Raw genomic sequence first — 15924 nt, forward strand, 5'->3', positions numbered from 1 at the left:
GGCACCAGCATTGTGGCTCATTGGGCCAATCCTCCACCCATGGTGCTAACATCCCAAACGGACCCGGAGCTCAAGTTCTCGCTGCTCCACTTCCAATCCAAGTCACTGCTACTGGCCTGGCAGGAAGCAGAGGAAGGCCCCAGGTTTCAGGTCTTTGTACCCACATGGGAGACCTGGAAGAAGCTCCTGGTTCCTTCCTTTAGATCTACCCAACTCTGGCCATTAGGACCATTTGGAGAGTGAACCAGCTGAGGAAGATCTCTGTCTCTCCCTCTTTCTCTGTAACTCTTTCAAGTAAAATGAATAAAATAAGCGAATGATTTTTTTTAGGGGGGGGACATCATGTGAAACCTCAAACAATCTGAATAATTCCAATATATTATAAAGACTTATTTATTTTTATTACAAAGTCACACACAGAGGAGGAGAGACAGAGAGAAAGATCTTCCATCCAGCGACTCACTCCCCAAGTGACCACACAGCCGGTGCTATGCCAATCCGAAGCCGGGAACCAGGAACTTCCCCCCGCGCAGGTGCAGGGTCCCAAGGCTTTGGGCCGTCCTTGACTGCTTTCCCAGGCCACAAGCAGGGAGCTGGATGGGAAGTGGAGCTGCCTGGACTAGAACCGGTGCCTATATGGGATCCTGGCACGTTCAAGGCGAGGACTTTAGCCGCTAAGCCACGGCACCGGGCCCAGCGAATGATTTTTTTTAACATTGGAGTATCTTACCTCATTAAAGGTACTGTAAAAATTATGATATCCTGACATTAGACAAAAATGTTTATTCATTCTGTTGGAAGGACTATGACTGCTTATTGAAAGGGAAACAGTCTGGTCATGTAGTTGAGAAGTGTCACAACAAGTCCGTAAGTGTTTGTATTGTTCTGTTCCAGTTGTTGCCGTTTGGTTTGTCACAGAAAGCTAAGCTCAGTGTTCCACATTTCACGTCTTTGCCCTTTGTCCCCAGCTCTGTATAGACTCCTGTAACCTGGGAGGGCTGCAGGACTGGCGAGAAATGCAGCATCTGGCTGTTCACGATTTTATATTCTTTTTCAAACAAATGGTGGTTTTATTTAGTGATCCATATTATTATAGACTGATTAGTCTCAGATAAATATTTAAGCTGAAAATATTGGTGTTATTACTTGCATGAGACCCATAGATAAGGTTCTCTGATGCTCATTTCATTTTTTAGAAATGTCCTATGCCTGGACGTCATCCCCACTAGGGTGCAGATTTCTCATCTGCTTGCATTAAGGAAACTTACTGCTTAAGAAAAAAAAAGTAAAAATGATATGTATTTCCATTATATTTGGAAGACAGAGATATTTTCCATATGCTAGTTCAGTCTCCAGACAGTTCAGTCTTGCACAGCAGGCAAGATTGGGCCACACTGAAACGTGCTAGATTCCAAAACTTAACTTGATCTCCCACGTGGGCTTCAGAGACCAAAGTGCTTGTATCTCTGCCTCCCAGGGTACATGTTAGCAGGAAATTGGATCAGAAGTGGAGTCAGGACTTGAAACAGTCACTTGGATGTGGGATGCAGGCATCCCAAGCAACATCTTAACCATTGCATCAAATACACATCCCAATAAACTCATTTTTAATCATCTTAATTCAACTTATTTTAACTGATTTAGTCTCCTGATCATGTATGGGAAAATCATGTTGCAAGTTTGAGGCACCCAGTAGCAATCAGCAATAATGTAGACTCAACAAATTGAGAAAACAAAGGGAGAGGAGAAGGCAAGTTTTGAGGAGCCTGGGAACTCAGAGGGAGAGCCAGAGTGTGGCATCATTGCTGGCCAGTAGTAGAGTGGTTTATAATGAGAAGCAGCCTAGAGCCTGCCTCCCTCTAACTTGGGCTGTTTGCTCCTGACCATCATTCCCTACTGTGCTGGTTTCCCCTTTCCGGGCTTCAAGTTTCTGTTCTCTGACAGTTCTAAATGCCACTTGGAGGTTTGCTCATGCCATTCCCTCCTTCTAATAAGTAGCTGACGTTCAGTAGGCTGCAGTAACAGTCCCAAATATCCCTCCAGAGATTTTGGTCTGTTCAGTCGACCATATACTTAGTCTTTTGAAACAGATTGCTTTGAATAATTCATTGGACATGATGAAATGAATTCCATATTGATTTTCTTGTTATTAAAAATTTATCTCTTATTTGCCATAAGTTTAGGTCCTTTAGTAATATGTTACTTTCAGCTTATAATGACAACCATTAATACCTTTAAACATGAAAGAATTACTATAATCCCATTTCACATTCCCACTTAGAAGGTCTGACGTGTTCTTTTGAAGGACTCTGGCACAGTGATTAAATGGTAATGGAAGTTGTCAGCTTGACAGTTCCCTGCGTGGAATTCAGCAGAGCTCGTTGACGTCACCCCGACTGGAGGGCCTGCTCTGCCTGCCAATATCCGACGAGATGTAATACGAGGAATAAGCATCTTCGCTTTTTTTTTTTCATGTCCTCACAAACGCAGGCACGCTTTTCTTCTGTTTTCTTTTACTTATGGCACTACAGCAGTGTTCCAGTTCATTCTGTTCAAATGTATTCTGTCTATTAGCTTGAGCTCAATTCATTTTAGCACTTGCTCCACTCGCAATGAACGCAATAGGGGAACCTTTCAGGATGTTTACATTTGTGGCCTAAAAGCTTTTAACCTTGAGGTTTTAGTTTTATTCACCTTTTCATTCCTAGTTTCTGGAAGTGTCTGACCTATGCGGAGATTGCAAGTAGCTTTATTGCACCAAATTGATTCCAGTGTTTTATCTTCCCCAGGTCGATTTTATAGGGACCTGTTTGTAGTTCTCAGTGTGTCGTCCGTATGAGCACTTAACTGTCCTTTCTCTTGAGCCGAGCATCTCATGTTGTCTTTGTTACAATATCTTAATGAAAACATGCAAAGTCCTCTCCAAAATTTTCCCTTGGTTCTTCATGTGCATTTAAGTTTGGGTTGCCTCCCGTCCTCCCCACATGACTGTGTTGGGCTCGGAGCACTTGTGTCCTACTTAGTGATAGGATGTAGACATCTGTTTCTGTGTGTTTTCAGCTTAAAGGCTCACAGAACATCAATTATCATCTTCCATGGTCTCCGGCTGTAATATATAGCAGCTACTATACAAAGGTAGAGTCTTTGGAAGCTTTGGGTGCATAATTCTCCTTCACCTAACCAGGGAGGGCAGTGTCTGGCTTGTAGGCCTCCAAAGCATATGGCCTGCAAAGTCATTTGATCTGGAGGGACTTAAAATTCACTAAATTTAGAGCAGGCTAATTTTTAGATTGATAATTTTGTATGCCCTGCAAATGATATTATAAATATCCAAGTGGCACTTGGCAGAATAAAGGTTCCCTGCTCCTGACAAGCCATAAAAGCTGTTTGGCATTTCCTCCAACCATGCATTCTCTTTTCTGGAAGGGTGGGGGGGCGTAACAATCTCTCTCTCTCTCTCTGCTTTTTTTTTTTTTTTATTCAACTTATTTGAAAGGCAGAGAGAGAAAGACAAAAAGATTCTAGTTGTTAGTTTACTCCCCAAATGTTTACCACAGCTAGGGCTGAGCCCAGGCAAAGCCAGGAGCTGAGAACTTGATCCAGGGCTCCTACATGGGTGACAGAACTCAGGTGCTCATGATGAGGGTTGCCAGCATCCCAAGGCATGTCTTACCTGTTACATCCCTTCTCTTAACTTTCATACCATACTTCCTGGCTGGTACTTTTGCTATTCACTAGCATATGTATTTTCAGCCATTATTTGTTTGGTCTACTAAAGTGGGTGTCCATTATTAGCAACTGAGTTTCTCGTTCAAACCCCAGTGTGACAGCAGATAGTTAAAGCTGTAGCATTAGAGACTAGAGTCATTCTTTGTCTGGAGTTCTAATCATTTGTTTGTTTAAGATCATGTATAGTTGTTGCAAAAAGGGAAAAAGTCCATAGTTATTCATGGAGCTGTCGCAGGAAACACAAATGCCTTGTCCAGATGTCCCTTCTGTCTGTTCTGTGACCTGTGCTCACTTTCCATTCTGTCACAGACCCTTGCTTGTGGAAGTTGGTTGCTGCTGTCTTGAATTGCATTAGGGGTTGTATGCAGCTTCTGGTTTCTGTGTTTTTTAAAAATCTGGTTTTCCTGACAGTTCTGACATGGCGACATTTGAGAACTGCTGACTTTGGTTTCTCTTTTGTCCCCAAGTTCAAAGAACAGTGTTCCATCTATCTTTTCAAACTTCCCAGCATAAATTAGGGCACTGACACAAACTGAACCCTTATCTTAATACAGTTTAATTCTACTTGTGCTTTGGAGACTTGGCGTAATTGGAAATGCAATTTAAGGCTTGTTATGTGTGTATATTTTGAAGAAGTGCTGCATGAAGGCCCTGTACGTTTTCTTTCCCTTCTTTTTTACTTCCCTTAATAAAAGGATTAAGAATCTAATAAATAAGGAGCTTAAGCATAAGAGGAACCCAGCATTCCCTGTAGCCCAGCTCTGAAGAGTGAAAAAAGTAAATAAGTAAACCTATGCTCTAACTGTAAGAGTAATGTTTTTTTACAGGGTTTCACATTTCCTATCTCTGTGAAATCTTATCAAAATAAACATCAGATTCTGCAAAGTAAGATTCTAAGAATTGCTTTAGGAGGAAAACATTGGTTGCATTTTACTTCCTTACTGATGTAATGCAATTTTAGATTATAAGTAGCTCATTGATTTGATTTGTAGTGAAATGGGAACTGCATCCTCAGGGTGAGGGGATGTTTGCGTACTTTGCAGGCTTTGACGTGTGTGCATTTTCTGCGATACTGGAGTGTGTGGCAGTCTTGGGTGAAGTTTTATAGACAGGAAAGAATAAGTATGGTTTCATTAAAATGAATACTAGAACTCATGTTTAATGATATTTGTAGTCATACAATGTCTGAATTTGATTTTATGCTAATTTTATTCTTTGCCAAAAATGCACAACTACGTGTGGCACGTACTAATCTCTAAGCAGTCCTGTGAGACCTGTTGTTCAGGTGCAGAGGCTGAGGACCAGAGTTCTAGAACAACTTACTGAAAGCAACAGAGGTAACCAACGTGACAGCGCCAGAATTGAAACTCAGATGTGTCTAAGTCCCAGGTCCTTGGCTGTTCTGGCACTCCATATCCACACCGCTTCTCACACACACCACGTGTGAACATTCTGCTAAGAAAACTTGGCTAATGAGGGCTGATGAGGGTGGTTTTTCAACAACGTTTTTTTGGATTTTCTTCCTGATCTGTTTGCAGCAAACCAAGGGACCGAGAGAGAAGGATAGAGCATAGAGTGTTGGGGGAAGGTTAGCCTGGTGCTTGGATGTCCATGTCCCATGTTGGAATGCTCGGGCTAAGTGCCAAGCAACACTGGCATCTGTCCTGCCACCCACTAAAGACCTGGATCGAGTTCCCAGCTGCTGTGCTGACCTGGGCCCCTTGTAAATAAATTAAAATTTTAGAAGCTGTTAATATTTTTTAAAAATAAAAAATTGTTTTCAGGTTTTTTATTCTATCACAATGCAATATGAGCTTTCACTAGACTTTTCACCTTACAGAACTGAATGTTCTGTTTATTAATTTTTTTTTTTTTGGAACTGAATGTTTTTAACATGTATCAGTTTAGGGCCTGGAGCAGTAGCCTAGTGGCTCAAGTCCTCCCATATGGGCACCGGTTTGTATCCCAGCTGCTTCACTGCCTTCCAGCAACCTGCTTGTTTCTGGGAAAGCAGTCGAGGATGGGTCTCACCCTGCAGCAGCGTGGGAGACACGGAAGAAATTCCTGGTTCTTGGCTTCAGAGCAGCTTAGCTTGGGTCGTTGCGGCCAATGAGGAAGTGAACCAGTGGATGGAATATCTTTCTCTACCTCCTTCTCTCTGTAAATCTGACTTCCCAATAAAAATTAATAGATCTTTTTAAGTATGTCTTATTAAAAAATAATCTCCCAAAACAAATCTGCATTTTACCGCTTGAAGGGTACTCATGCCATACAGTGGCTGCAGAGCTCCCTCTTGTGGACTGTTAAAGAAATAGTGGTCAGAGCTGAGCCTGAGTTTTTCTGCTACAGACTTCTTTTGTGACCCGTGTTGTCCTGTGATTTGGATGTGTGGCGAGAGTCTGTAAGAGAGGTTGGACTGCTCCTCGGGATGTGTTGGCTTTCTCGCGCGTGGGTCTGTCCTGTGTTCTCCGTTGGAGGAGGCAAACGTCTGCTGTCCCACATTTTGTTTTCTGACTTAGAGCTAAAGGTGATGACTGGAAGGCCTGCCCGTGGTCGTCAGCAGCAGCGCTCATGTAGTTCTGGTGCAGGCTGATCAGTCTGTCCAGGTCACAGAGTGAGGTAATGTGATATTTTAGAAGAGAACCAGCGAAGCCAACTGCTCTTTAATAGTAACTTGATTAATTCCCTGAGCCCTGTTGGCTCTCTAAGCTGGATTGGAATGTAGGTAACCATGTAAACTAGAAGAGGACTGGGACCGAAAATAAATAGTCCAAGGTGCATGGAAGCAGGGCTTTAATAAGGCAAGTTTAATCTATCGTGTGCAGTGCTGTGAAATAAGTGAGTTGTCTCATGTTACAGAATGAACCCATGAGAATAACAGTGGTGGAGTCAACTTCTGTGTGATACAGGGTGAGCTGTTTAGTGACGGAATGAAATGACTGCTTAGATTCTCATAGTCACACTCTCCTCTTTTGCAAATTCCCAAATGGCACTGACAGCCCCTCTCTCTGCTCAGCCTCTGCCTGGGACATTCTCTGTACAGGTCCTGCCTTTCCTCTTCATCCTTCCTTGTTGCCGCTGGCCGTTACTCTCCCTTCTGACCACAGCCAGGCGGTGGGAGCATGCGGCGGCTGGAAGCCGAGAGGACACAGGAAGCAACCAGAGCTGCCCAGCAATCTTAGCTACCTTCACCAGCCTTCTGCGTGATTTATAGCTCCTGATCCCTTTTCTTAGATCATATTTTGGAAACTCTCCTAGGACAGTTCTGGAAACTTCTCTAATTTTCTTTCACAAAACTTATTCTCCAGTTTGACATTTCGTTAGACTCCATTAAAACATGGTCTTATTACTTGTTCTTCTCAGGATTTCTTCCAAAGGAGTCTGTGTGTGTACAAAACTTACATTAGAAGAATGCTTATTATAGAATTGTTTATAAGGAAAATAAAAGGAGACATTATAATAGTGAAAAAGATAAGAAACAGAAAAGCACATGACTTGTAGGTGGAAGATGGGAAGAAGTCATCTTTGAGGAAGCACACACGCTGGATGACCAAAGATGATACCTTGGCTGCATTAAAAGAAAGAAAATGTGGGCAGTGAAGTAAAAGAAGTCAGGAAATAATGAGTGAATAAAACAAGAATCTCAATAGAGGTACAAATTATAAAAGGGGCAGCACTGCGAAATTGAGCAATGCGATAATTGAAACAAAAAATCAGTATTGGGGTCAACCACAGATCTGAGCAGACAGAAGAAAAAGAAAGAAGCTTCAAACATGCAGATGGAACAATTCAAAGGATTCATTCTGGGGGCAAAAAAATATATATATGAAGACATAAACCTCCCAAATCTAATGAAGACATGAGTATGAAAGCAAGATCAGTCAGGACAAACTTGGGGAAATCCACTTTGAGACATATTTTAGTCCATTTATTCAAATCCAAAACCAAGACATTTTGGAAAGTAGTAAGAGAGAAGTAGTTTGTGTCCTACACCCCTTTGGATGGAGTGATGCCGTACTGGGTCATCTTCAAGTGGGTTCCTAATGGAAGTATGAATTCAGCTCCCTTTACTTACTCCACATGCCTCCTTCACTCTCCTGGCTTACATCATAAGGCTTACAAAGTCCTTGCCTTGCATGAGCCAGGATCCGATATGGGCACCAGTTTTAATCCTGGCTGTTCCACTCCCGCTCCAGCTCCCTGCTTGCAGCCTGGGAAAGCAGTCCAGGACGGCCCAAAGCCTTGGGACCTTGCACTTGCACTTCTACTGGGAAACCCAGAAGAAGCTACTGGCTCCTGGCTTTGGATTAGCTCAGCTCCAGCCATTGTGCTTGCTTGGGGTGTGAGTCAGTGGATGATTATTTCTCTCTGTATCTCCTTCTCTCTATATATCTGACTTTCCAATAAAAATGACATGGCAAATAGGGCTTCACCAGAGATAATCCCTTCAATCTTGGTCTTCTCAGCCTCAAAACCATAAGAAACAAATGTCTACCAGTTACCTAGCCTTATGTGCTCTGTTACAGCATCACAGAATGGGCTAAGACACAGTGCATTTATAGTCTGTGTAGAAGACACTCATTTCAACTATAACCACACCAAGAGATTGAAAGTAAGAGAATTCGAAAGGATATGTCATGCAAACAGTAGCTCAAAGAGATCTAGCAGGAAATAGGCATTACCCTAACAGTTGAGCCTAGAGTTTCGTGTACCACATTAGAGTTCCTGGATTTGACTCCCACCTGTGGCTGCTGACACCAGCTTCCCCGCATGAGAGGCAGCCATGGTGGGTTAAATAACTAGGTTGTGACAACCCTCTTGGGAAACCTGGATTGGCTCCTGGCTGTGGCCCTACCTGCAGTGAGCGTTCAGAGAATGAATGAGAGAATAGAAAGTTGCTCTCCTTTCCCCACCCCCACCTCCGCTTGGTCTCTTGCTGTTTGTAATTTTCAAATTAAAAACTAGGATCTGATTTGGCTATATATTATCAGACAATATGTACTTTAAATAATTATTGTTATGAGAGGTAAGGGACATTGTGCATTGATAAAAGTACCAGTGCAACAAGAAAATACTAAAAATTACATGAAGCATTTATTGAAGAGAGGAAGATGTACATAATATCATTTGGAAAGCAGGGAGAAGGGAGAGGTCTCCACTGGTTCACCCCTTAGATACCCATAGCAACCATGGCTGTTCTGAGTCCAGAAATGAACCCAGGTCTCCCAGGTACCAGCTACCTGAGCCATCGCTGATGCTCCCTAGGGTGTGCAGCGAGCACAGGCACTGACAGGGACACAGATGTCCCGTGGTGTCTTGCCCACTGTGCCAGCCAGACACCTGCCCCAGTGCTTCATTATCAAGAGCAGAACAAACAGCAGATGAAAGCGGAGAGAACTTGGAGAGTCTGATCCAATGAGATCTCGCAAACACATGCAAAACACACCTTGTTCCCTCGTGCACGTGAAACATTTTGAAGAATGGAAGTGAAAACACAAAGAAGTTGTAAATTAAAAGGAGAAAAAAACAAACAGGGTGCAGGGGGAATGGGATGATGTGTAGCTTAACCCTGAAGTACACAGCTAAATATTTTGCTTCCTGGGCCTGGGCTGAGTTAGGTTCCGTCCCCCTGGGCCCAGCTGGGGTTAGAGACACAGCAAGAGCCTGTTTCTACCCAGATTCTGCCTTGAGCAGAGGGGAGGCCATCTGAGTCGTGAAGCTCAGAAGGCTCTCCGCCCAGCATCCCCATTGAGAACTTGGTGCAGCATTGCTTCAGAAAGGTCAAACTATTCAGTAATGATTGCTTTGGTGGTTTTTTTTTTTAAAGAGATTTGTTTATTTCTATTTGAAAGATGGAGTTTACAGAGAGAGAGGGAATGAAGAGACATCTTCCATCCACTGGCTCACTCCCCAAATGGCATCAAGGCTGGAGCTGAACCAGTCTGAAGCCAGGAGCAAGAATCTTCCTGAATTGGAAGTAGAACAGCTGGGACAGGAACTAGCCCCCATATGAGATGATGGTGCTTATTGGCGCTTATAGGTGGATGATTAGCCAGCTGAGCCACTGCACCAGTCTTGGTAATTTTTTTTAAGAGAGAAGCTAGCGGGGCCCGGCGCGATGGCGCAGTGGTTAAGGTCCTCGCCTTGCACCCCGGGATCCCATATGGGCGCCAGTTCTATCCCAGCAGCCCTGCTATCCTTCCAGCTCCCTGCTTGTGGCCCAGGAAACCAGTCGAGGACGGCCCAAAGCTTTGGAACCCTGCACCTGCGTGGGAGACCCGGAAGAGGCTCCTGGCTTCGGATCGACATAGCATCGACCCGTTGCGCTCACTTGGGGAGTGATTCATCGGACGGAAGATCTTCCTCTCTGTCTCTCCTCTCTGTATATCTGCCTTTCCAATTAATAATAATAATAATAATAAATCTTTAAAAAAAAAAAAAGAGAAGCTAGCACATCATGTAATTTAATGAACTGGAACAGTGGATAGGAATACCAGAACTTAATGATTAAATGGCACCTAATAAAGAAAAACTAAAATAAATAAATAAATAGCACTTAATAGGAAAATGTTACCATAGAAATGGTGAAAATTGTGACTAAATTTCCTGCCATTGACTTAAAAACCTAAATGAATCACTAGCTTCACCATAGGGTACATTCAGATACAAAAACAATTGAAATACATTTATACTGAGAATCTGAAAACTAAGACAATTCCAAATAATATCACAGAAATACAGATTTGGAAGCAGCACAAGGTATAAGCATAATAATTGATGTAGTGGGTAGAACTGAGAAAAGCAAGCGAAATAGAACGAGCAAGTAGTGAAGAAGTGGAGAAAAAGGAGGCTGTGGAGGACAGGAAAAGGCGATTCCGTGAATGTGAGCTCTGTGAAAGCAGGGACAGTCTTTCTCCATTACCACAAAATCTCAGCAGAGTGATCCCTGGTACCGAATTGGCACTAATTAGTTACTGAGTGAGACGTTTTAGAATCCCTTGTACAACACAGCTAAGATAGCAGAACAGAATTAATACTTAGGAACATAATACTTGACATTACTGATAGGCTTAGGAACACTGAGACACTGAGAATGGATCATGTGTATTTTGAAGGTTGTCATTGATTTAAGGAGCATAAGTAAGTTATAAGTTATATAATATATGTAATAAGTTATATTACATATAAGTTATTTTGTATAATAGCATATATAATAAGTTATATTGTATAGATATAATAAGTTACATATATAACATAAACAAGTTATAAGTTATAATAAGATGTCAAAAGTGCTATTGCGGATGAGTGGCACAGGGAGCTTTGTAAACAGAGACTCCTCCTTCCTCTTTGAGACGAGGGAGCGTGCATTCAGGTAGCCTGAGCAGCAGTGACCTGGAGCGTGCTCTCTTCCAGTCTGAGGAAATAGAGTTCCTACTAAAATGGTGAGTGGAATGATTTTATTTTGAGCAACATGAGAAGGTTGTGAACTTAGGATAAATACCTGGAAACAGACTTCTGAGAGCAGGAGCAGCATCAGTATTCCATCATTGGCATTGTTCCCTGCCGTGTGTATCTGGACTGAGTGTACGTTATCTCTAATCCAGTATCATTTGAATTAGATCTAATCGCTGTTGTTTTATAGATAAGGAAAACCAAGCAGTAGAAATTAATAGAGGAATAAGAGATTGGTCACACAAGAAAACGTGTTTGGTTACCTGCTGCTACTCCGGTGATTCTAAGTTAATGAAAGTTGAAAAGAGATTGGGTGATTTGTTGATCCTTCATCTTAAGTTTTACTGAGTTTGTTTTTATTCTTGATTTTAAGTATAACTGGAATATATTCCCTACAAGATTGCTTTTATACCCAAGTCTGTTATTTTACTTGGTGTTCAAAAAACCAGATGATTATCGCACTGGAGAGGCAGCTTGTGGGGAGCCTGCGAGACGCACATCAGAGAACCTATGTGTCTCCACATCTTTTTGTAGGTTTTTTTTGTTTGTTTGTTTGTTAACATCATGGAATTTTATTCTTGACCTGTACAGCCTTTACAGGATACAAATCAATTTGTTTTTCACTCCATCTCATTAACTTAATGAAATATTTGAAATGATATGATGGCACATTAAATCACATTAAATTTCAAGATGTTTTAGTTGTATAGTTATTTTAAAAAGAAACTCATGAAACTAGGAACCTGGCTTTTTTAAGTGCTTTATTTTTTATTTCCTTTTTTTTTTTAAGATTTATTTTTTATTTTTATTGGAAAGGCAGATCTACAGAGGAGAGAGACAGAGAGGAAGATCTTCCGTCTGCTGGTTTACTCCCCAAGTGGCTGCAATGGCTAAAGCTGAGCCAACCCGAAGCCAGGAGCCCAGAGCCTCTTCCAAGTCTCCCACATGGGAGTGCAGTCCCAATGCTTTGGGCTGTCCTCAACTGCTTTCCCAGGCCACAAACAGGGACTGGATGGGAAGCGGAGCCACTGGGATTAAAACCAGTGCCCATATGGGATCCCAGTGCATGCAAGGCGAGGACTTTAGCTGCTGGGCTACTGCACCAGGCCCTTTCAAGTGGTTTATAACTAGACTTTGTGTGTGTGTTTTTCTTCTCTGTTTATATATAAATAAATGTGTAAAGTGTTCTAGTCAGAGGTAATAGTTCTTGGAAGTGAAAAAAAAGATTATCAAGTAGTCACAATCTTTATTATCTTCCTGAATGTTGTCAAATGGGCCAGTTATTATTTTATTTTTAGTTCTTCAAATGAAAATAGAAGTAAAAAAAAACCCTAGGAATATGGTTTAGCGATGAATGAACTTTTGAAAATACTTGCACACAATCAGGAGTGGTGTTGTCAGGATGGTTTCTGCACAACTTTAACTTGCATTATTCACCATCACTCCCTTTGTTTCAGCTCAGTCGGAGATTGAAGTCTCTGTCTCTGCAAGGAATATCAGACGGTTACTAAGTTTCCAGCGGTATCTTAGATCTTCACGCTTTTTTCGTGGAACTACCGTTTCAAGTTCTCTAAACATTTTAGATGATGATTATAATGGGCAAGCCAAGGTGTGTATAACTTTTCCAAGAAAACGAGTTTTTTTTAATAGGTTCACTTTTTTCTCTATATAATTTTATAGTGTTTTTTCTTTGCCTTTGAAGAATGAGCTTGTTCGTGGTGATGTGAGTAGGTGAAGCGAATGAAATATATATAACATACTTATGCTGTAGTAAGCACTCAGTGGCCTGGATCCTCCAAGAACAGTTGTTACCAGATTCAAGAAACGTGACTTATAGACCAAGCAAAGTTTGAACTATACTTCTGAGATGTTAAATTGCATCCAAACTCTTGAACCTTTCCAGGGCAATAGATGTAAGAGAAAAACTACACTTACCTGTAGATTCATTAATTTGAAAGTAAGACAATGATCCCTTTTCCAAATGGAGTTTATCCCTTTGGTAGCACAGATTAGAGAAATGATGATTAAAAGGGGAATAATACGTAGTATTTTTTAAAGTGAAACATTGCTTTAATTTTTAACTTCCCTATGGACTATTTACAAAAAGAATGTTATTGACATTAAATTACAGTAGGAATGTCTTTTTTTATTACAGTGTATGCTGGAAAAAGTTGGAAATTGGAATTTTGATATCTTTCTATTTGATAGACTAACAAATGGTAAGTAAAGAATTGGACTTACTCAAAGTGGATGTAGTCTCTGGATGACCATGTTATGGCAGAGCCACCTGTGGGCTGTTGCTTTTCATTTCCTCATTTTATTAGACCTCTGCTGACATTGTTTTGTCCTTTTTTCGGTGACCTTTATAAAGAAAAAAGCCTAAAAAATGAGTCCTATAATTTTATTTTTTGTTTGTTACCCTTTGAAGTAATGAAAAACTATTCTCACCATCACTATAACTTGACAAATTAATGCTAGCGTTATTTTAACAACCCAAAGCCAGTATTATTGTCTTGTTTTATTCTTGATTTTTTTTTTCCATTTCTTTTGCTGTTTTACCTTGCAGTCTTTTAGTGTGTTATCCTTTCATACTGAGTTCCTGTTGGGATAGCCCAAATGGACGGTGGGTTACCTGCCTTGAGAGGGGCCTCCTTTGTTGGAATAGTGCAGCTCCGAGGCCTGTCTCTGCATGCCTGAGATGGCTTAGTATGACCAGCAGCAAAGGTTCCCTGCCGCGCTGCTTCCCGTGATGGTGGGGAAGAGTTTGTGGCTAACTTAGCAGAGCTCACTAAAATCTCCAGAGTAGCAGTAGTTTGAAAGATATGTCTACGTGCGATTCTGATCTACATATCCCTTTTTATTCTGTGGAGAGCGTCATACTTATTTTGGTGGGAGGATCATTGTTCCTACATTCCTTAAGAACAAGAATAAATTCTATTTGGCAGTCATTTTTATTTAGGATTAAATATTTGGCATTTTTCTTGGTGTGATTCAACATGTGCCCTTTTTCTCATTTCAACCAAATGAGAAAGTATACTTAGAAGTCACTTAAATTGAGAATGATGAAATTGATATTTGGTTCATTGCTCTACTTTAAAAGCACCTGCTTGTTTCTTATTTCACTTTGGAGTAAAGCTTTATCCGTAAGAAAATCAAAGTGTAAAATGGACAAAATCAGTATAAATCTGTTAGCAATACTGCATTATTTCCTCTAAGCTATATGCCAGTATCTGGCAAAACAAACAAAAAACCCACCTCTCTGTGTACCTTGTACTTATCTGTGCATAGTGGACACCAAATATACTGGATTTGTCCTTTGCCAACTGGTGAAAACAGTAGCATTCGCCCTTGGCAGCAAAGCCCCCACCCTGCCTTCTCGCCTTCTGGTCTTGTGCCTTTCCTGTTTCCCTTGCACCTTCCGATGGCCCTTGGGTGATGGAGTGTCCTGTTTTCCACCCTGCCATTACTGTGACCCTTCCACACAAGAAAGGCTCCAATGTCATTTTACACAGCTGACCATCCCCTTAGCTGCCTCCTCTTTGAAAATATAGGTAGTAAAATATCAGGCAGGGCACCCTCTTTTCCGTTGGGAAATTCCCATTTCAGAACTCAACACAAATATTACCTTAGTTATTATCTCAAGATAAATATAGAAGAAACAGTGCTACCCTTCACACCCTCAAGGTTTAGCCTTATATAAACTCTAACAGCCCAGAGCCTCTTATTAGGCTACTGGGATGCCTATCACTCACTAAAGAGTTGATTGTTCTTCTCTAAAAAGTACATACCCTGCTAGTTAGGAGGTTGATATCCGGAGGTTGGGCTTGACAACCTGTTGGGTGGACAGCAGTAATAATCTGCAACCTACTTGAGTTAAGTGAGCTCCCCAGGCTCCCTTGGATCATCTCCTTGACTGTGTTTGTGGAGAGGGTGGTTGCATGATTTCTTCTTACATTTGATTCCAGATCACTGGGAGTTAGTAGAAATCACTTATGGTTAACCACCCACCCTTGATGGTGCAGTTAGTGTGGTATACCTGCAGTTAACTACAGGTAACTTTAAGTCGTAAGCATTCTGTATGTGGACAGGTATCAGTGGGAGACAGTGGGAGATAAGCCTCTAAGTTGCATAATATAATTAAGAATAGCTTTCCTTTCAAACCCCGAGACCTGAAGTAAGTTCTGGATGATACACATTCATGGTGTCCAAGTGTAGTTTTCCCCTCTTGTTTATCAATCTGTTGCTTTCATACTCTTCTACTCTAGTAATTTCCCAGATGAAATTGCAGAGGGAGGAGCAAGAAGCAGGCAAAGAGGAGGCAAAACTCAGTGACTCAAGTTAAAATGAATGGTCCCTACATTGTGTGCCCCACAAAAGAAAGTAATGTTTTAGTAGGAGGCAGTTGAAGTTTCCTTTGCAGATATGAGAGCTGATATAGTAACAGAAAGATAGAGCCTGCTCCCCAAAAGCTGTTTGGTGCCCAGGACATCCATTGCCACGTCTGTGTCATAGTCACAGCCTAGCTTTCAACTCTCATTGCGGGTTGCTTTTCAAAAACCACTGGGAGCTGCTACATCTTAGGCAGTCCCATATTTTGGTGTATTTTTATGAGGGTGACCTTTTTTTGTAAATTCATCTTTCCCAAGAAAGCATTTATTTCCATTTCCATTTTTTAAAAATTTATGCCTGTTGCTTTGCTTAACACGGCTTCTCTTGTATTAAAAATGTTTCTTTGTCTTGTGT

General features: G+C 41.4%; 1 protein-coding gene across 6 annotated transcripts in view; it reads left to right on the forward strand.

The window, feature by feature from the left end:
* PDE7A (phosphodiesterase 7A) overlaps positions 1-15924 on the forward strand; it is a 115697-nt gene that overhangs the window by 73110 nt on the left and 26663 nt on the right. For all 6 annotated transcript variants that reach the window (XM_040994895.1, XM_040994903.1, XM_040994887.1 and 3 more), the window contains 2 exons: positions 12639-12790; positions 13337-13400. In XM_040994895.1, coding sequence (XP_040850829.1) covers positions 12639-12790; positions 13337-13400 — 216 coding nt within the window. The remainder of the gene's footprint in view (positions 1-12638; positions 12791-13336; positions 13401-15924) is intronic.

Source organism: Ochotona curzoniae, unplaced genomic scaffold (assembly GCF_017591425.1).
Source record: "Ochotona curzoniae isolate NIBS_2020 unplaced genomic scaffold, NIBS_Ocur_1.0 contig_1071, whole genome shotgun sequence".
NCBI classification, from domain to species: Eukaryota; Metazoa; Chordata; class Mammalia; order Lagomorpha; family Ochotonidae; genus Ochotona; species Ochotona curzoniae.